This window comes from Misgurnus anguillicaudatus, chromosome 13 (assembly GCF_027580225.2).
Source record: "Misgurnus anguillicaudatus chromosome 13, ASM2758022v2, whole genome shotgun sequence".
Classification (NCBI taxonomy): Eukaryota; Metazoa; Chordata; class Actinopteri; order Cypriniformes; family Cobitidae; genus Misgurnus; species Misgurnus anguillicaudatus.
The window spans coordinates 12,683,646-12,707,349 of NC_073349.2; the positions used below are offsets into that span (position 1 = coordinate 12,683,646).

General features: G+C 37.6%; 1 protein-coding gene across 1 annotated transcript in view; it reads left to right on the plus strand.

The window, feature by feature from the left end:
• Positions 1-23,704, plus strand: part of oprl1 (opiate receptor-like 1) — a 57,044-nt gene that overhangs the window by 21,239 nt on the left and 12,101 nt on the right. Inside the window, exon 3 of the mRNA XM_055188240.2 lies at positions 17,521-17,873. Coding sequence (XP_055044215.1) covers positions 17,521-17,873 — 353 coding nt within the window. The remainder of the gene's footprint in view (positions 1-17,520; positions 17,874-23,704) is intronic.

Here is a 23,704-nt window from a genome sequence, read left to right on the forward strand (position 1 = left end):
GAGGTGCTTCAAAACAAATGAAGGTAGGATGAAATGTTTTTTTTTATGCAGAGGGCATATTCTTTCATTTGATATATTGTTTATATATTTAAAGAAAAGAAGAACATTTTCTGGAAGACATTAAACTTTTGTGAAAATCATAAAAAATGCTGGTGCTGGCTGGCAACTTAAAAAAAAAAATGCTGGAAGGGAAAAGTTATTATAACATCTGCATTTTTTTGTCTGGAATCCTAATGTTGGTCTTTTTTTAAAGAAGACACTTTATAGTTTTTCACGAAAATGTCGGGAGGTGAAAATATTAAATTAAAAATGTTATAGCAGATAATATTATTGTAATAAATAAAAATAATGCAATAAAGTATATATTTTATAAATAAAATCATAAGAATGAAAATGTTGCACACCAGAAATGCTACAAAATTTAATACATAAGTATAAACTATTTGTGATCCTACGGAGCCCCTAAGGGGACATGGAGCAAAAATTAAATAAAGTTTAATTTCGAGTGCGCACGTAAAACTATCGTGTTTAGTTTCGCGTGCGCATGTGAATCTATCTCGTGCTCACGTGAATCTATTGCGTGCATTTCAGGTGCGCACGTGAATCTAACGCGTGTGCAAGTGAAACGCACGCAATAGATTCACGTTAGTTTCACGTGAACTAAACTTTAGATCTTCTTTACTCTAATGTCACCTTAAGGGCTCTCTCCAAATCCAAATTTCAAGTTAAAATCACAAATAAATGAGCTTTGTGTCACACTTTAAGTGGTTTTACCAACAACGGCCACTAGGTGACATGGTTTGCTGCATACTCTTGTCACAAATAAATAAATTACTGTCACTGCATTATTATTACTGCTAAAAGGTTTTGAGATGTGAAAACGACATTCTGAGAGCTTTCCAGTGATATATAGTTTGTCAAGGTTTTTAGATTTAGAGTAGGGTATTAGTGTTATAAATATATAGGCACAATATGTTTTTACTTGTGGCCTTGTGACATTTTAGAAACTGACTTTCACTATACATCATAATTTTCCAATAATGGGGATGAAATATTAAAACTACACTATTAGTGCTTTTAAACATTATATAGTTTGTCATTATTAAATAAAATTCACATGCAAAACACTGAAGTAAACATAGGTGTCCCGCTGGCGGGACAGTCGGTGACATTCAGCAGGATATAAATGTTTTGAGGCACACACTTTTTATAATGAATCAATTACTCTAAATAATTTATTTTATAAAACACTGTTAAAATATGTATTCCAGATTTTAGACCTTTCCAATGATATATAGTTTGTCGTGATAGATTAATTGCTTGTCATTGCCATGGCAGAATAAAATATTATTCGTATCCCCACCATGGTGACTGTACTGCCAGTCATTGTGTAAATTTCATTGGTCTCTGGTTCATTTAGTCTATATTGAGATGATTAATGGGGTCCTCATGGACTGTCCCTGATATTGCCTGATGTTGGTTCGGATTCTGCTTCATTACACAGGTTAATTGTCCATGGCATTTTATATTTAGAATGAGATCACCGGTATTACAGTCAATTATATAATCGGTGCTCAAAGTATACGTTTCCAATTTATTCTAGATATGAAAGAGAATTTTGAATGGATGCTTTCTTTATTGCATTTTCTCTATATCACTGTCTCTCATATGACATTGACTTTGAAGTATGTGCATATGATTTATATGCATTTGCGTCATTTCTAGTTCAGTTTCTTGTCCTCCAAAGCATCTTTCTCAATGGCAGACTCTCTATATGTTCAATACATGTGACAATACAAGCCATTTCACACAATTTCAGTGCCAACCATCTGCAGCTTAAGGACCAATTTCAGTTTCTGGTTACAGTTCTGAATAGGTCAGTCATCTGTATTCTATATGGGCAAAATCATGTGAAGATCCTTACTGTAAGTACCAACTGTATCTACTTGATCAATGCTTAAATGTACGATTGAGAAATGAGACTGCCCCCCTCCTCTTTTCTGCTTTTGCTCTTGGTGGAGTTTCTATTGAACAGGTGGCTGCTTAAAAAACATCAAAATATTTTAGAATTTCTTTTTTATGAAATATGTATTGTTTTTGATGTCAGCAATCAAAACAAGTAATCTATTATTCATGAGTCAAACTGTCTTTTGCCAGCTGAGACTGAAAGACAGTAATATTGTATTTCACGGTCAAATGGAAGGTTATGCATTGATAACTAAAACATTTAAATGGCACCGTGGCATCTGCACAGCCAATGTGACCACCAGAGAAGTGAAAAATGTGTCATGAATCATGACTTATCTACTTCAGGAACTATTAGCCGTTTAATTGTTTTTATTACCCTGCATACTTTACAACCATGAATCATGATTTGCGTCTTGCTACTGGCTTTGTCACATCCGGAGCACAGAGTGTCCATAGTTTTTACTTGGTTGTTTCAAGATGTACCTATAGGGTAGCGGTCGATGTGCATTGATTTATTCAAGCACTGTATAATACATTGACAGACACAAAGAATATTAAAGAATAACAATTTGCCTATTTTAGCTCCCACAAATTATTTAGCAGTTATTTTTCCTTGTTGTCTTTATATGTCAATAGTACATATTTGTTTGTTTTTGTACTTTGTTGGACTTCCTCAATGCTTGACACAGACGTACACAACATGGCTTATTTGTAGTGCTGCCGATTCATTAAAATTTCAACGTTTTCTTACTAGACAGGTCGATTTCACTTCATTTCATCTGTACGCCACAAATGGCACACACTTTTATAATTTTAATATTAGAAGCTCATATGCAAAAGCCACTTAACCCACCTTATCAAAAATGAGATAAAGATATTAACCAAATTTGGTATTACACGTTCATAAAAAAAAATTCCAATCTGCTTTAAGGAAATCACCACCGTTTTTCAACATTTTCTATTTTTTTACCTCAACTTAGATGAATTAATATATATATATCTTTTTTCAATGTGTGCACTTTTAATATTTGTACAGGGCCTCGTGAATGTGTTAGCATTTAGCCTAGCCCTGTTTATTCCTTAGGATCCAAACAGGGATGAATTTAGAAGCCACCAATCACTTTCATGTTTTCCCTCTTTAAAGATTTGTTACATGAGTAGTTACACGAGTAAGTATGCTGGCACAAAATAAAACTTTTGTTTGGAGCCATAGGATTGAATGGGGCTAGGCTAAATGCTAACACATACACAAAGCGCTGTACAAAGATTAAAAGTGCACGCATTAAAACAAGATAGGTATGTATTAATTTGTCTAAGTTGAGGTTAAAACATAATAAAATATTGAAAAACTGTGGTGTTTTCCTTTAGTCCTCGCCTCAGGTAATTCTGTAATACCAATCTGTTGGCGAAATCCATTAACTCTTTCCTCACCATTGACTAGTTAACTCGTCAATTAAGAAAACGCTTCCCTGCCAACGACAAATTTTTATGGCAATCCATGTTTCTGCCATTATCCAACGTGTGGCACTCTTACACAACTTATAAAACCTGGAAGTATTCCCTTAGAGCAAACAGTAAAAACTCTGTGTATGTTTTGATCATCGCTCTGAATTTGATCTCTATCAAAAGTCCTTTACAGAAAATGCAATTGTCTCAGCTTTTTGCTCAAAATTTGGTATTTTTGAAGAAACCTTCCCATATTTGAGAGGTGACAAAAAGAGAGCACATAAAGGTAGGATAAAACTTTTTTTTTTTTAGAAAGCAGATGGTCCGTTCTTTAAGTTGATATATTGTATGTTTATATGAAAGTTTGTGAATCTGAGGAAAACAATTCAAGGCCCTGGGAAGTTTTTAAAAATATACATACATAGATACAGGTCATTGAAAGTGCTTGAATCTATTTTATGCCAGAAGTTTTCTTAAAAAAAAAAAAAATCCGTATTATTCTCTGTGTAGTGTAGGATAATATCATAAAATTTCTAGCCTTTTAATAACACATGCTAAACTGTTCGCTTTAAATGCTTATATCTTCTGTATGCGAATATTGATTCATACTAAAATGCTTTTTTGCCTATTTGTTACCCGAGAAGGGAATAAGACGCTGCGTCCCCCTTGCCATATTTCCTGCGTCCCTGTAACGCCGTCTTTGGCAATATTTCAGATAGCGATATACTTCCTGGCTCCCGTATCACCCTGTCTTTGTCATTAAGCCTCACCATTGGTTGAATTTGATATTCACATTCAGACGCACTTACCCCTGGAGGCGTCCCCAAAGTGTCACCGCAGTGATGCAGCGTGAGTTCCCTCGAAAGGGAACTGTAACAATCAGGGGTTAAATTGGGATTTGTTATGTGGGGGGGCTCTGCGGGGAGGGTACTTTAAGGGGTAACATGTTTAATACTGATGACAGCAAAGCCACTGGTGTGTTTTAATGACATTCTGGACCTCTGATAGGATTTGATAAGTTTCAACTTTAAATCTGTGCCAGAGATTGACCACAAATATTTTATAAAGAGTGTCTGAATTTTAAATTATGCAAATCTATGAGTTTGACACCCTATATCCTTTTGTTGCACATGTCATTTGATCAAACTTTAAATGATGTAAAAGGAATCAACCTCCTTGAATAATTCTATATGCATAAGATAGGCTACCCAAAAAGATTAAATTAACAAGAAAAGGTACAACACACAGCACTGTATCATCAACATGTCTAATAAATTAGCAATAGAGATTCCATATGCTGGTCAGCAGCTAAAACAATCGTAAGGTTTGATTTGTGTAATCAAAATACATAAATGTATTAAACCAGTGGTTCTCAAACTTTTTCTGCGTGTGGCCCCCCTTGTGTACGGCGGATTTCTTCCCCCCCCCAAAGAAAATTTATGACTGTTTTAAACTGTTTTAAAACTCAACTTTTGATTAAACAAAACATATTAAATGATACGAAGTAGTGCTGTTGGTTAGTAGTCTTATTTTTTTTAGGTTTAATTGCACAGAATTCATGATAAATTAATTTCTTTTATAAAATGTCATTAAACTGGGGCCCCCCTGGCACCATCTCGCGGCCCGCAGTTTGAGAACCACTGTATTAAACTATACAATGAGTTATATGCAGTGTTATCCAGTTAACATACTGTAATTAGATGAGTGACATACATACTTTAGTCCTTAACACGTTTCTAGTCTTCTATTAAGTTTCCTCGACGTGGGCACCATTATTACCTCTCTCTCTCTCTCGCTCTCGCTCTCTCTCTCTCTCTCTCTCTCTCTCTCTCTCGCTCTCGCTCTCGCTCTCTCGTCTCTACAATGTCAAATGATCCTGTGTGAAAGCGCGTTCTTGAAGTTTTCGCTCGAGTTGCATAACTTGCGCGAAGACGCGTTTAAAAGGAAAAGCGCGTGTTTCCACGGCAATTGCGCTGCCCAATTTGCGTCATTTGCATCGCCCCGTGCGGGGACGCGTCTGATTGCGTCTTTGCATTGACTTTGTATGTAATCTACTCGCGCAAATCATTGAATTTGCGTTGGTGAGTATGCCCCATAATGAATGGAAACACCTTATTCCCTTCGCGTCAGTGCACACGCAACAGCGCAGCGAGTACACACGCACAAGCGCAGCGGGTACACTGGCACGAGCAGAGCGAGACCTTCAGCCTATGTGCCGGAGCTTAGCCCCGGATGGCCCCGGCCCAATTTAAACCCTGGAAACAATGTATCTTAAAGGGGACATTCCATGAAAATCAGACTTTTTCCATGTTTAAGTGCTATAATCAGGTCCCTAGTGCTTCTACCAACCCAGAAAACATGAAAAATAGCAACCCTGTAACTTTGTTTTGGTTAGGCTCTCTTTGCAAGCATGTGAATAAATAGGTCATGCGGATTTCGCTACCCGCATGACGTAGCTAAGGGATCTTATTATAATGATACCGCCCCTTCAACTGTGCTATCCAACCATGAACGGCCTCACGAGTGCGATAGACAGAGAGAAAGAATGACTGACAGCACGACGCGTTTGTATTCCATCAAACACAAACAGGAGCCTACAATCTTATAACTTGTAGTTTTAATAATCTTTCTAAAGATTGAATTAACGTTCTAAAGGATTAACGTTACCTTAGTGCAACAGAGAGAGCGAGTGAGCGAACGAACGAGAGAGAGAGCAACGCGACGGTTCGCTTTCAAGTAAGTTATGTTGTTTAATATGTTTCTCTGAAGTTTATATGAATGAACACGAGGATTAATGCACTGCACGAGACAGAGTGAGTGAACAACGCGTATTCACTATCATAAACAATAAGTAAATATGTTGTTTAATGTTTCTCTGAAGTTTCAAATGAATGAGGAGTTACAAAATAGATGAGAGACTGACAGAAACGCGAATGTGTTCAATATGTGTACACAATAAACTTAAACATGTCATTTGATCTATTTCTCTAAAGTTTAAGCATTAAACGTGTTGTTTTATTACAGATCATTTAAATGTGCTCGTGTGGTTTGGTCAAAAAGTATACTTCTGTGTGTTTGTGGAAGTGTCATTTATTTTAACATGCTGTTAATCATTGTGCCTGTTTAAAAGCAGCATTAGAGCTAAAAGTCTTTATTTTTATTCCACAATGTTCCCCATCTGCTGATAAACATGTATTCAGTATGCATAAAACAGATAATTGACTTTTTAAACATGTTCAAATATATAATGCTTAACATCGCTCACTAACTTCGTGAGAGAATCTCCCTCGATGCTCTGTCTACAGCGGGAGCGCTTGAGACTCCGCCCACATGAGCAGCTCGTTTGGATTTAAAGGGATACACACAAAAACTGTGCATTTTTGCTCAGCCCCATAAAGTGCCTATTTTAACATGCCACAATAAATTACCTATATGGTATTTTGAGCTAAAACTTCACATATGTACTCAAGGGACATCAAAGATTTATTTAATATCTTAAAAACGTCTTCTGGAATGTCCCCTTTAAAAGGTAACACAATGTAACCTTCCTCTTACTTGAAATGTGTCCCCACATTTAGTTCTTGAATTTGAGGGTATTGGACCTGGAAAGTCCTTGAAAGGTACTTGAATTTAAAGTTAACTAAGGTGTGGGAACCCTGAAATAATTACACAATTCTTCTAATTTGTAATAATGCACACACAGTTTGTCTAACACTAACTTCTCATGTCTAACACTCTTACCTCTTAAGGTCTTAGAAGAAACCGGCGAATCTTTTAGGTGTCAAAGTGAGAGTTTCTACAGAAACACTGTTGAACTGACACAAAGTCACACACTGTGCTGAATAATGCTGGCATTATAAAGATTTAATATATTTCACTGCAGAATATGAAATGAAATTCTGGCAAGCGTCACTCTTTCCCTAGTGGCTTCTGTGGCAGAAAAATGACAGAAAGACAGAAAAAATGATACAGTTAGCATAAATATATCATCATACACATGCCAGATCAAATGATATATGATCATTGCATTTTTTGGATATATAATCTATGGAAAGACTGTATCACAGACCAGTATTAGAATTGAATCACAATGGAAAAAATATTGGTACAGTTGTGTCTCTCTTTCTACCATTGAGGACAAGTATATTTATAGTCACAATTCTGTCTCCAAGTTTTTCATCAAATGCAATGATTCTGTCTATTCAGCAAGTTATTTCACAAATGTTGAATGTTTTTGCTCTGTGCTTCATGCATATTGCACTCGTTGCATTCATTTATTCTGTTCATTTGTCACACAATCTCTGTGAAAGACGTATAAGATGCCGTCTTGAAAATCAATATGATGTATTTGCTTTTGATATGTCAAGAGAAAAAGATCGATACTGTCTCTGCTACATTAAGTTCAAGATTTTGTCCAATACTTTAGTGAATGGTGCATTCTGTACTAATTTTAGTTTTAACTGACTAAGAACTTGCATGCGCATTCTTGTTTCATAGTCCCTCATTACCCTATTACCAGTCTTCCTATTATAGCACCAGCTGATACTGAATGCAGCCTGTTAAAAATGCTATAGACATTCGAGCCAAAATTGTGTAAATGAGACAAGATGAGAGAGAGCAAGAGAGAGAGAGAGAGAGATGGGGGGTGTATGAATGTATTCCCACCGGTTGCATTCTCATTGCAGCATTGCCAGCTCTTCAGTCCTGAATGTCCTGATACTGCAACCTCCATCCCTTCATTATATTTCCATTCCTCCACTCCTCTCAATGCTCCAAGAGGATCAGGGTCTAGTTTCAGCGTTGTCTGATCTCAGGCTGGTTATAAAAAGTCAAAGTGCTGTCAAAGATCAACCACAACTCTCCCGAGTCCCTTCCTCTATCCAAACCAGAGCTTCAGTCTTCATATTTTAAAGTAAACCCTCTTCGTCCAGTGAGGTTTGATTTTACTCATCCCACTTCATGTTTTGCTATAACCAGGCCGCTGTGCAATATTTCATTGTCTCATGTCAATTTGACAGAGCAAGCTATGCGGGGAAATGAAATGTAAAAATAGCTCAGCTGGTGACCAACCTTAAAAATCTCATTCTGCCTGCAACTTTTACTAGCTTAACCCTTATGTTCTGGAGGCCTTTTTTAATATAACAACATATAGCTTGCTAAAATGCTGTCCACAAAAAATTTGCCTTATTGCTGTTTGGGTTCTCTCTGAGTTTTCACATACTCAGATTTTCAATACAAACTGTAGCAGTTACCTTGCTTGCTCATCAGTTTGAATTGATAAAATGAGCTTTCAAAGCCCAGAAGATAGTATTGAGTTCTCAGAGTTAAACTGTATCAACTTTGTTATTTAAGATATTTCTCTTGAAACCCATAAAATAAATACGATGAGAGACAATTGTTGGCAGTAAGAAATATACAAGAAATCTGGGCACAGTCTGAGAATGTTTGTTTCTTTGGTGGTATACAGTCGTATGCGAAAGTTTCCATGATTTTCATTTATAAATATTTGGGTGTTTGGACGTCACCTCGATCAAAAATTATACGTTCATCAAATACTTCAAATCCGCTTAATTCTGGCCTCAGGCTATTTAGAAATACTGTTTTGTTGGCAGAATCCATTAATCTAATGGCGCTTTTCCATTGCATAGTACCCCACGGTTTGGGTCAGGTTGGGTCTGCTCACCTCACCTCACTTTGGCTTGGTTAGCTTTTCTATCGAGTTTAGTAACACTCCAGAGTGGGAGGGATTATAGTCATGTGGTTATATTTGCATCCCCATACATTCATTTATTTCTCAGTCGGCCACAAAATCAATTCAATCAAATCAATTGATCACCACAAAGATGTTTGCACATCGTATTTATCACTACCTCTGAATTACATGACAGTTTCTGTGCAAAAACCCATGCCGTCGTCAGTCGGCGCCCTCCGCTGAGCCTCATTTAAGTTGCATATACACATATAATGCGCACGTGCGTTGCGAATGTGCCGCTACAAACTGCATGTCTGGAAAAAAACTGGTATGGTTTTCCTGGTTCTCAACCTGTGGATGTTTATCATCGCTATAAGGGAGTTTGGGAACTTATAGCAGAACACAGATGATAACATGTTTTCTCGAGTCAGCGCATGCTAGCACTAAGGTAAAGCTAATCTTGACATTATAGCGATGAGGCTGGTAGGGGCAATTCTCTTAGACCAATCAGTGATCTACAGTGTTTTCACGTCACGTTTAGTATCAGCTCATACGCACAACCGGCGCAACGTCATAGAATGTCTCTGAACAGGTTCACGCCCACTTTTGGGGGAAATCGCACTAGACGTTCCATTGACTTCCATTCAAAACAGCGGAACAAAGCAACCCTCGTACACAGCCGGCAGGCGCAAACAACCCACGAAATCACTCAGACCAAACACGTCGAGTAACCATCCGTCCACCCCGCCGGCCACAGAGCGCGAAAGACACATCAACACATCCAACCCGGTCAATACAAAAACATGTCTCCCTCACTCTCCCAGCATCAAATTTGTGTAACAACGCTCCCTATTGGCCAGAGGTGTCTTACCCGGACATTAAACACGTACCTCATCAAGTCAACAGGGAAGCAAGTGAATGATTTTACCTCGTATTTGAAAGTTACTTCGTATTTATTTATTATGTCTTTATATTTAGAGTAATGAGTGCACTTTTCCGTCCAGCCATACAACTAACTGGCTTAGCGAAATATCCAGCAATCACTGGATGGCGTTGTTACACAAATTTGACGCTGTGAGAATGAAAGGGACATGCTTCCATATTCACCAAATTAAATGTGTCAATGCATCCCTCGCGCTCCACGGCAGGCAGGATGGACAGACAAACACTCGACATGTTTAATCTGAGCGATTTCACAAGTCATTCACGCCTGCCGGCCGTGCACAAACGCTGCCCCGTTCCGCCACCTTGAATGGAAGCCAATGGAGGCGCTGCTTTTTTAACCCCCGAAAAGGGGCGGTGACGAAATTTACAGTCAAGTTCCCGGATGTGCCGGTAGTCCGTATATCGCTTGGAACCCCAACCGAGGTGGTACTAAAAAAAATATTGGGTACTACGTACTGCACCCAATGGAAAAGCTCCCAAAAGTAAGCTGACCCGACCCAAACCAAACCGTGGGGTACTATGCAATGGAAAAGCGCCATATGAGTCCTTAAAGTACATGGAAGAAGAATGCCAAATGGCTCACATTTAAACTTGGGCCCTTTGTGAGTACTTGGTCCTGAATACAACCCAAATGTGGCAGCGGCATGCATCACAGCGCCCCCTAGTGTGTGGTTCAGTTTCTTCATTTTTACTTTTGAATTCTGACTGAATTCATCGTTTGCCATGTTTTTAGTTGCATCTTTAGTGATTTTGCAGCTGTTTACTATGTCCTGTCGAAAGATGTGGATTACACTTGCATGCAGGGTTTTGCAGCGAAAGACAAATTTGTTAAATACCACTTAAATAACTAAAGTGATATTTGTGAAAATAAGGCATTTTGATTACTGACTAATAACCTTTTTACTTACATTAAAATGAAATTATTGAACCTAAACTGATAAATATGCTCATTTACAAGAAAAATATCAGATGCACTTTTTTGCTTTTGCTATTGTGACAAAAAATATACTTTTTAAATATTTCAAGCAGACATTTGTGTAATGCTGCGTTTACACCAACCACGGTAGAGGCGTGATGTCGCAAGTGATTTCAATGTTAAGTCAAAGTGAAGACGCGTTGACGCGCGTCAGGACGTCCCACGGCACGGAAGAGGCGTGCAGCACGGAAGACGCGTTTCCGCTTCATTCACGCGTGAAACTCGCGCAAATTGAGCGTTGTGCGCAGTATGCGCGAATGGTGCTTTTTGTGCATTTTGCGGTTCACGCGAATTTGCGGCTAACGCCCGAGTTGAAAAAATTTAACTTTGGCGGAATTTCGCACCGCGTTAACCAATCAGGAGCCCGCTTGCTGCTGTGGTGGCAGCCCCGCCCCGAGTCACTCATTCAACCAACTCTTGATATTGTCAATAAGCAGTCACCCGGAGCTATACGACACAAGTTTTTATTTTTATAGAGACAGGAATAAAAAGGACCTTGCTTGGAAGAGTGTCAGTGAGGACATCGGGCAACCTGGTAAGTTGTAATACACACTTTACTTTTGAGTCACGTTTATAGACCCACGCTGTTTATTTTCCCCTACAGTAAGATTACCAAATACAAACTGGTAACTCTCTTGATAAATGCACAATCAACATAAGTCATCTTGCAAACAGACAACCGCATAGCACTTGCCCCTCCCACAAGAAGCGGAGTTTGCCTCTGACGTGCGTCAAATGCTTGCTTTTTCCGTGCGTCTACTCCGCTCTACACGCGCAAATGCATCCAAATTGTTCACGCGGCAAACCACGCGGTAGACCGCCTGAATCGCGGTTGGTGTAAACTCAGCATTAGAGTTTTCCCACAAAAGATTATACATAATTAAATTTGTATTGGGTTGTTGGCAAACAAAGCAAGTTATCTATCATTCATGAGTCAAGCTGTCTACTGCCTGCTGAGAATGAGTTTCAGAAGATCCTTCAATCTTAAGTCTCATGTCAGATTACTGAATTCTGTTTCTCATGAGAATCACTTGAGAAGCAGATGCCTTTAAGGTCCATTTGCCTTCCATTATCTTAATGTTGTCCAGGGGAAAGAATTGAGTATTTTATAAGGTAAGTTTTGTCATAACTTTATAGTTTGATCAGGTGAGAGAAAGAATCTGAAAGAAAAACAAGTATTGCTTCAGTTTTAACATCACACAGTTAGAAGCTTCTTAGAACTGATTCAATCTGTTGTTTTTTTCTCAGAAAATTAATAAAGCCATTTAATACAGTAATCAAAATTAAACACACTCTTGAAATTATGACTGCTTGTTAAATAAAATTTTCTCAGTGTGTTGTTATCACTTGCTGGTTCTTTTTGTCACAATCAATGAACCTGAAGAGGCTAATGAGCAACTTGTTTATATCTGTTGTATCGCTCTCACTGACCTGGACACACGGCTTTAGAATTATAGCTATGAAGTCCAGTAAAAATTATTATTACTTGTGTCAGGTTTGCTGCCAATACAGACTACCAGCACATCTGGGAACTTGACTGTAAATTTCGTCTCCGCCCCTTGGGGGAAAACAAACTAGACTTGCCATTGACTTCCATACAAAATAGCGGAACAAAGCAACGTTCTTACACAGCTTACAGGCGTAAATAACTTAAAAAATTACTCAGATTAAACATGTCGAGTAATTATATGTCCACCCTGCCTGCCATAGAGCGCGAAAATTTAATTTGGTCAATTTAAAAAAGCAACATTCGTACATAGACGACAGGTGTAAATAACTTAAGAAATCACTTAAAGCGCGAAAGATACATTAACAAATTTAATTTGGTCAATTTAAAAACATGTCCCTTTCATTGCTACCCATTGGCCATCTTACTCTTACCTCATCGAGTCAACAGGGAAGCCAGTGAATGATTTTACTTCGTATTTGAAAGTTACTTCGTATTTATATATTATGTCTTTATATTTAGAGTGCTAAGTGCACTTTTCCGTCCAGCCATACAACTAACTGGCTTGGCGATATTTCCATCAATCACTGGATAGGGCTGTTACACAAATTTGACGCTGGGAGAATAAAAGGGACATGTTTTTAAATTGACCAAATTAAATTTGTTAATGTATCTTTCGCGCTTTAATCTAAGTGATTTCTTAAGTTATTTACACCTGTCGTCTATGTACGAACGTTGCTTTGTTCCGCTATTTTGTTTGGAAGTCTATGAAAAGTCTAGTTTGTTTTCCCCAAAAAATGGGCGGGAACCTGTTCAGAGACATTCTATGATGTTGTGCCGGTTGTGAGTATGCATTTATTGTCCTACTGGTATAAATATTAAAAGCAACTGTGAGAATGTGATTCAGATCTTATTGATTTATGAACAGTATCGGTGGGATCATTAGTCAACTTCAAGCCTAGTCAAGCAGCTTTATTGTCATTTCAACCATATATGACAGCAGATGCATCATGCTCATTCAAACTGGCACGTACCCCCTCAGTTTATTTATTTATTTATTTGAGCCTAATGGATTTTGCATGCAACCTTTAAATCTTGCATCCATTAATCTGTTACTTGTCTTTTTTTCTGTTTAATATGCACAATATTATACATTTCGCTGCAGACGCAACAGCGCAGTAACACACGTGATTCTGGCGTAATAATCAAGGACTTTGCTGACGTAACATGGCTGCAGGAGGCACAATGATATTACGCACTGCCCGAAAATAGTCCCCTGCTACTAGGGATGCTCATATCAGTTAATTTTCCCAACCGACAACCGTAGCTTCTAAACGGAACATTAACCGTTAACTTATAAGATTTTAATATGAAATTGTCATTGAGTAAAAATACAGTCGACGGTTGTCTGTGAACTAGTAAAAACAAAAAATTGTATTTGAACGTGCAAACAGCAGCGACAGATCAACAACAGAACCAGGATTCATATATTATCAGATATTCACACAACATTACCTTATTAAAAAGCACGCGATCAGTCCAGAGGATTAATATCCAAAAAGGGCAGATTGTCTCCGTTTCATCTACCACAGTGGTCATTTCTAAAGCAGGATGCTTTTCAGAAAGTTTTGCTTTTGCGTCGTCTTTCTCCGTTTGTGCAAAAAGAGAGATGTTTATTGACAGGGTCAGAGGCCATCAGAGAACGTCTGTCCGGATGTGCGCGAGACGGACCGCGCCATCTTGCGCAGCTTCCAAACATGCATACAAATGATTTCTCATACAAATGATTACTTTATCAGACCGTCAGGGCAGCAATAATTTGTGTCATTTACAGGACATTCATAAATTAAAGATAGAAAAAGTGGCGAAATGTCTGTCGGCTCATGACGACACGCACCATGTATTAACAAATATTTTTTTATTTTAACTGATAATGTTAATCGGTCATAAATTCTTACCTTCGGTTACCGGTTAAACGGTCAATGTGAGCATCCCTACCTGCTACTGAAAGTTACCAAAGGGACTATTTTCGGCTGGTGCGTAATATCATTGCGCCTCCTGCAGCCATGTTACAGCAGCAAAGTCCTTGATTATTACGCCAGAGTGAGAGTATAACCCCTAGCCATATTTGCCTAGAAAATCGCAACTTTTAATTTTCCGTCGGTCTTAGTACACAATAGGGCTGTCAAAATGGCTGAACAAGTACATTCGAAATTCGTCCTTGAAAAATAATAAAATTCGAATTATATTCGAATTATAAAGAGCTACTTTATCTTGGAGAAAATACTCCTAAAAGCCCACAAGAGGGCGCAGCACAAAGCCCCAATAATATAAACAAATCATGCACAGCATATTTTTGGTTAAAACGAATGTTATAAACACTAATAAATTAAAGATAATTTCTTAAATTCATATGCAAAGGAACAAAAGTGCACATAGATATCTGGAAGTGCAAAATGCCTCAACAGCCACATGTATAGGCTATTAACACAAACATAGTCAAGAAACTATCCATGTATACATTTACAAATTATTTTATGTACCGTACATTAATTAAATTTAAAAAGAAAATTACAGAGCCTCAGTTAATACAGAACACAACAGTGTCTTAATGAAATCAAAATTAACCAGTATATTTGTGCACCTGTAAATGTACAAAACGAATGCCATACATAGACAATGCATATTAATATAGGCCATTTTATATAATATATAAGTAGATAAATGTACGTGTTTCTAATAAAGTATGAAAACGAATGAATCTTTATTTAAGCCAAAATAAGTGGGAAAGATCATTAGTCATTTAAATTTTCTCAAGCTTAAACGCGATTCACAACAACTTATATTATATTTTGAATGTTCCTTGGTTGAAAATATGTAGAAATATAAGCGAGTAATAAAGTACAGAACAGAAATGTTTAACTTACGTGCAGATCGAAGCCGTTAATAAAGCAGACTCTCCGTAATTAATAGAAACGTACTGAAACAGTCGAGTTGGCAGATGATCATCATGTTTATATTTCACGCAGATAATGTTGATGAAAAACTTGCATATCAAATGTCCAGGTGAAAGTCAAGTTTCCAGTCAGTCATAAAAATAAAGCCACCGCGGCGCTACATTGCAACTCTCTCATATGCGTTGTGGACTCTGTAGATGCACATATGGTTTTAATGTTGCTAAACAAGCAGCTGTATTATGGCACTTTCGTGTTGATCAGTTATTTTAAACTTTAAAACTGCATTTAGAACCAGACGACACTAATTCTGTCATCTCAGCTAGTTTCACTTTGCGGTTGAATTCCAGTTGATGCTCCAAAAACCAAAGAAGCATCACACAGCCCTTTTAATACGTATTCTGTCCGACTCGTAATCCCCACTGTCTTTTCTTGCTATTTTTCAAATGAATAACGCTGGCTTGCTCCGCATAGTTGGCTGAGCCGCTAACGCTCTGTATAACAATCCGCGTCAGTTACGTCATCATAACGTTGCGTGAGCTTCCTGACACAGATAAATTCGAATGCAAAGTTTTACGTTCGAATATGCATATTTTTTTTACATTCGACGAATATTCGAAATTCGAATTAAAATTTGACAGCCCTAGTAAGTCTACATATTATAATAACAAAGAACTATGCTTCTAACGACAGGTTAAGAGCTGTCGTTCAAACCACACAAGTTTGTGATGCAGCTTGGGAATGTTCATTTGAAATATGGTTTTGGGAAACACCAAATCGTTGAACTTTGTCAGTAATAACAAAACTTACGACAGTAGTTGGCTAACGATGCTTTCAGGAAACGCACCCCAGTATTTGTATGTTATTGTTGATATCTCCTCTGGTTAGTCCTTTAGTTTTGTCACAATGTTTTTGTGATGTTGGATGAATAAAATGGTTCAACACCTGCATGACTCACGACTGGAGGAGGATGTGTTGATTTAATTCTTCTCTGCCACAATACATACTGCTTCGGGCTGTTTCTGTTGCATAACGGTCTGAGTAAACAGAAGAAGTAAAACTTCTGCAACATCTACCTCTGATGTTGGTTTAGGGAAGAAATGGCAGCTCTTTTTTCTTCCATTAACACCTGAGGTACTTCTGTTACAGACCAATATGCTGCTAAACAAAACCAAATCAGAGTAAATCAAATTAAATAAGGAAGGAAAAACCCAAGAAAACATATTGTAATGCTACAGTATGTGGTTTAAGCGTTAATCTCGTTCAGAGATACAAAGCAGACAGATCCTCTTCAAGTACAGACTCGATGAGAACAGAAAAGGCAGACAATGTGAGGTCAATATACGACAGTAGTGAAAGACACACTTCTCCTTCCCTATAATAAGTTTCGGGATATAAGAAAGAGGCTTTGAAACTCCCAAAACTCATTTCAGATTTTCCTCAATAGCCTGGAAAAAAACACAATTGCCTTGAGAAAGGGAGGAAGAGTGCATCCATCACAGCCTGCACATGTGAACCAGAGACCAGTGCCTGCTTTTGTCTCCAGGGTCATATTTTTCATCACCTGTACAGCCCTGAAGTTAATTTTATTTTATATTGCATATTTCATTATTTTATTAGCATTATGGGTACATTTTTACTATTTAAAAAAAAATGTATGTGTTATGCATTGGCAATACTGTATATAAAGCAATATGCCAATTTGAAAATAAAACAAAATTGAGCGAGAGATATATGGTCTGTGTAAGTATATGTAAATGGCTCACAAAGTACAGATGGTGCACACAGATGTCTGAAAGAAACCCTCATTATACTAAATGTACTGTATTCATACTCTTTCACATAGTGTGAAAGCAGCCTAACACACACACGCACACACGTAAAGGACAGACAAAACACCGAGAAGCAAAGCGGATTTGTCGTGAAATGTCATTTTAATGCCATTGTTTCACACTACCCCGGGGAGCGCCTTCATGCAGACACGACTGATTTGTTTTTTCACTTATACAGGATCTGACAGAATAATCGTGTTTAGCCGTTCTCCTTAGTTTATGTTTTTCATTCTCACACTCTTATTGTTTTACTTTCCCAGGTATACGAAGATGAAGACAGCCACCAACATCTATATCTTTAACCTGGCGCTGGCCGATGCTCTGGTATTGGCTACGCTTCCGTTCCAGGGCACCGACGTGTTCCTCGGTTTCTGGCCCTTCGGCAATGCCCTGTGCAAGGTTGTCATCTCCATCGATTACTATAACATGTTCACCAGTGTTTTCACCCTGACCGTGATGAGTATGGATCGATATGTAGCGGTGTGCCACCCGGTCAAAGCCCTGGACATGAGGACTCCCCACAAGGCAAAGGTGGTCAATATCTGCGTGTGGGTCTTGGCCTCGGCCATAGGGGTCCCGGCTATGGTGCTCGGAGATGTGGAGGAAGACCATGGTGAGCAAGTGTGTATGTGTGCACGTACAGTTATTTCAACGGATGAAATCGAAATGTACTCTATTGAAATGTCTGTATGACATTTACATTAATGCATTTAGCAGACGCTTTATCCAAAATGATTCGTCTTGGATGAACATGATCTTGTGTGCACATTTCATCATCAGTGTACCTTATTATACAAAAAATGCGACTCAATTAACTGTTTTACGTGAAAGCTAATTCATTTTTTGAAAAAAAAAATAAATAATAGTATGAATTTGTATGACCTAATTTGTACGTTTTAGTATGATCTGTTTTTGCACAAGTGACGGTTTTTCGCATCGCTGCTTCATCTCTGAAATGACCTTCCCTTTTGGATGATGTCATCTAGTCGGAGTAATATAACCGATAGCTACAATAAATAGTTATTTAAGGAGTGCTTTATGGTGTGTAATGCAGCCTTTATATATCTTGCCAATATTTAATGTAGTAATTTAACACCAGTTAACGTTAACGTAATAAAGGTCACAGCAATGATAGCAGAATGTTTCACAAGGACAGAATTCTTTCACAATTTATGGCAAACTCAAAAAAGTTCCACTTCCAATTCGTTCCAGATGGATAAATCCATGTCTTTCCCTGAGTATACCATTGCGTTCGGAAGTACTTTAAATTAAGTGAACTTGTATAACGTCAATGTAAAAAAATAAGTTCTCCTGCAAAAACACAATAACACAGCTTTCAAATACAGTAGCAAATAGCAAATAAGATCATTAGGGCTTGAACGGGATTATAATGTGACAGTATATACTGTGTGGGTGTTTGTATGTCAATAATAGATGTGGCATTAGAGGGATATTTTAAGCATTTTAAAAGTGCATTTTAAGATTGCTTTAATAATTCAGCTTTTATCAAATTCAATGCACTTAATTGCTCGGCACTCGGTTCTCAAAGCCGAACCATAGGTGATCCTGACAGGTCTCTCTTCCCTGTGGCTTGGAGTCCTAATAATCATAGCATTTTATAATTTAATGAGGTGTATTTGCAAGAACGCATGAGAGGTCTTTGCTGTGTTAATCGCATCAGCATGAAGCACTTTTAACACCATACAAACTTATCCTTCATCCTAAGTGTATATAATTATACACAAGTATAGACATTAAATGAATACTCCACTTTTATTATAAAAAAAATCTGATAATTTACTCACCCTCATGTCATCCAAGATGTTTATGTCTTTCTTTGTTCAGTCAAAAAGAAATGTAAGTTTTTTTTGAGGAAACATTCCAGGATTCTTCTCAGACTCATCTTACGGAAAGTTGTATTATAGTCACAAAAAATGTGATTAATTTATTGTGTTCATGGCACAAAATTCACCTTTTTTCTTGCTTTGACAGGAATGTCTTTTTTGTGTCGCTCAAACAAATTTCTATAAATAGTTTTTTCCTGTCCTTGGCACGACTTTTTTCATTTTATGTATGTTTTCACTTTTTTCCTATTTTCTTACCATTGTCGCTTGGGGTTGGGGTTAGAATCACTTTCTGTTACATTTTTAGACATCCTATCACAAACAGGGGCATGTCTAAGGGGGGGGGGGGGTGGGGTGGCACTGGCCCCCCCTCCAATCTCATTGGGCCAGCTAGATATACTGTCAACCTGAAAATGCCCACCGCACCATTGGACCAGAGAGCTGTCAATCACTGTTTGATTTGAGACTCACGCGAAGACGAAGAGAGCACAGTAGTTGCGCGTTTTTAAAACGGGAGAAAAGAGACACCACGACACCCACCGCACCATTGGACCAGTTGTCAATCACTGTTTGATTTGAGACTCGTGCGAACGCAAAGAAGGAGGGTGCCCCGCCACAGACTCAACACTGGCACAAATCAACACCAATCAAATAGATTTTCCATGATTACATTTACATTTTATTTTACTATTTAAAATGGCTTTGTTCGCTTTTGCAAGCGCTCAGCAGCGCCTCTCTCTCGCGTGCACGCATTCTCACTGCTGCGTGCGGAACCTCGACAGTGCCTCTCTTATGACACTGGGTAAAGGAGTTAAAAGTTGGCGGTGTTTTCCACCTGGGTTCCTCCGTTGTCTTTTCACGTAACAGTTAACAGTCAACAGATGTTACTGACAGAGAAGACGGTTGATCGAGTATCATGACTTAACGAAAGGTTAGTGTTTTCCCACACACACACCAGTTCTCTGTGCACGAGCTCTCTCTCTCCCTCCCTATGGTGCGGTATGCGCGCACGCGTAACAGTATTCTCTGATATTTTTTTAATTTGCGCTGAATTGTCTGCGCTATACGCGATCTACAATTAAACTATCACTCGCATTTAAAATTAAAAGCGCTCATAAACACAATCAGATGAGAAGAGGAACCCTGCATGAGACACACAGGTAATCCGAAATCACCTCGTATCTGCTCTTCAATGTAAATTGTATCAGACAATGTCGCATTTAAATCAGTATTTTAGCAGTATAAAGTAACAGCTGGTTGGATTAAACATGAGGTGTTATTGGGTCGTGTTTAGTCACTAGCTTAAACTCTTTCTTTATGTCTGACAACAGAACAGATAATATGTAAAAATAGCATTCAGTTGTGTTAAAATACAATATAATAAACAATGAAAGTCAGATCAGAGAGAGTAGAAAAACAATTTTTTAAGTAGCTCACTCTAAAAACAAGCGGTGCTATATAGCACCAGAGGTGGTTCTTTGCTCGTACTCATGGAGGAACCGTTTTTGGTGCCATGTAGCACCGGTGAAGCACCGGTGAGGCACCTGTGTAGAGCCAAGTGGTGCTATGTAGAACCAAATGTGGTGCTATAGTGGTTCTATATGGCCCCTATGTGGTTCTACACAGGTGCTTCACTGGTGCTTCACCGGTGCCACATGGCACCAAAAACGGTTCCTCTATGGCCACGATTCAAATCAACAGTTTTGGTGCTATATAGCACCGTTTGTTTTTTTAGAGTGTAATATTTTCCCAAAATCCTGATATGTCAGAACGTTAACTAATACCAGCTACACGCAATGTAGATAGCCTACTTAAAGGAATAGTTCACTTAATTTAAATGGTCATATAAACTTGTTTCAAACCTGTATGAGTTTCTTTCTTCTGCTGAACACAAAAAAGAAAAGAGTTAAGAATGTGGGTAAGCAAAATCAGTTGATGGATTCCATTGACTTCATATGTAGGAACAAAATAACATGGCTTTCAATGGGGTTCATCAACTTTCTGGCTACTAAGATTCCTCAAAATATTTTATTTTGTGTTCAGCAGAAGAAAAACTCATACAGGTTTGAAATAACTTTAGGATGAGTAAATGATGACAATTTATTTAAAGTGAACTATTCTGGAACAGAACTGTGTTGTCTAATCCATGCAAAATACAAAAAATTAATACCATCTATATTAGAGCATGTGGCATTGCACAAGATTTTGGGAACCATGCTTAATATTTTCTAAACCAGTATTTATTTTCATTTGAATTTTTTGATTGGCCCCCCTGACTGGTTCTTGGCCCCCCCCTGTGCCCCCCATTATTCATCCTGGAATCGTCCCTGATCCCAAACCCCAACTCTAACCAGGCAAGAATAGTTTTAAAAGCGGAAGACAAACATGTAGAAACTATACATAAAAATACATCCAAACCCAAAATCTAATCCCAACCTCAAGCGACAATGATTAAAAAATAGGGGGAAAAATAGAAAACAGTACATAAAATGACATGAAAAACTTTATAGAAATTTGTGCAAGTGACATGAAAAAAACCAGAATTTCGTGCCGTGGATACGAATAAATGAATAAAAATTTTTGTGACCATAACATGACTTTCCATGAGATCATGTTGATTTTTCTCCATATAATAGACTTTCGGGACCTCAACAGTTTACAATTTCAATGCAGTTTAATATTGCAGTTTTAATGCAGCTTCAAAGGGCTCTAAATGATCTAAACGAAGGCATAAGGGCCTTATCCAGCAAAACGGTAGCATTTTCGCCCAAAAAAAAAAAAAAAAAAAATAGCCATGTAACCGTGACCTTACACATTACTTAATCACGTTGAAAGGTCACGCATGATGTATGTGAAACTACTGCTCCAGTGTTTACAAGTGTGGAGAATAAGGACCGTTCCTGTGTTGTTGTATGTGGAGTCATACTAATTAATGTCTTTTAATTAGTATCTTTAAATAGACACAATATTTTGTTTATTTATTGTTTAAAATGGTCCGCAAGTGTGCATTTCACATATATAACATGTGACCTTTCGACATGATTACGTAATACATAAGGTTGCGCTGGCGAATTGATTTAATTGATAATTCAATTAAATTGTATATATATAGCACTTTTCTTAATTATGTAATGTTTCAAAGCAGCTTTACATTTAATATAAGCAGGAGAAAACAGAAAAATCGGTGGACAACATAAGAGTAAAGCGGGTAAGATTAAACTGTACTAGCGAATATATGATGTAACGTATAGAAGAGTGTTCTAATTTAAGCCAATGTCAGCTGACTCCACAGGGGTTGAAAAACTCCTAGAAAAACCCAGTGGGAAAAGTCCTAGGGAGAAAAAAACCCTTGAGAGAGAGCCAGACCTAGCTGATTCTATAGAGGATATACTATACATCAGATACTATTTAATAAAATATTATGTGAATTAAAACATTTAATATATATCAAGGAAAGGTCAGTAGATCACTTGTGTGATGACCTTCACAGCAGCAGGAAATAAGTCTGTTAGTCTCAGGGAAAGAGAAAAAAAATCCTATTAGCATAGGGGCAGTTCGTATGTAGTGCAAGCTTCATGGTTAAATATCTGCTTGGTTCCAGACAGGCAAACTGTTGCACCATAAGTATTTTCCCAGACGAATTACGTGAATGTTTTGTTCCGAACAAGCTAGCTATTGTGGCAAAAGTATATCTATTAGACAAATATATATGAATGCTTTGTTAAAAAGATATGTCTTTAGTTTAGACTTAATTAATTGACTGTGACAGATTCTATATTCTATATATTTCTCTATTAGTACTTCAAATGGTACATATTAGGACCTTTTATAAAAGGTACAGCCCCAGTGACAGCTTTGTGCATTTATTTTTGACAGTGTACTATATGGAGAAAATCCTGGATAATTTGGAGGAGTGTATTATCAAGATTTTGGTATGAAGGAGATGTAATACTTTAATGTGGGTATAAGCAGATCTGTGCCTGTGAGGTGATTCTTATTATTATATATATTTTTTTTAATCAGCATCAGAAATTTACCATCAATTTATTTTCTTTAGGGGTGAAATACAACCTGCTCTTGACAGGTGTTATGGCGTTGCATGTATTATTATCTGTACCAGTCTGTATGTGATGATTTGACCACTTTGCCCTTATCCGTTGAAGGCCATCATCTTTCATAATCTATTATTCATGAGCTTAATAGATCCTGAGGAATAATGCAGAAGCTCATTAAGCTGTTTACTTTCATTGTAAAAGACCTTCTCGATTTTGGTTTCCCTCCCTGTGAAGCCATTACCAATAAAAAAGAAATAACAAATATTTTTTAATGCATGATGCTACGTGGCAAAAAATGTTCTTACCTTGTATTTTTGTCTAGTTTAAAGTTACCTCAAAATAAAAAAATAAAACAAATAGCCACACTATAAGGAAACAGTATTATATGATTAATTTTGATTTTAAGCAGTGGCGGCCGATGACTTCTCTTCCGAGGGGTGCAAATTCAAAATACATGTTCGGAGTGTTATGTGTATTGCTCGTCATTTCAAAATATGTGTTTTTTATGTCATTTGAACCATGTGCATCATGCGTCTTGTCAAAAT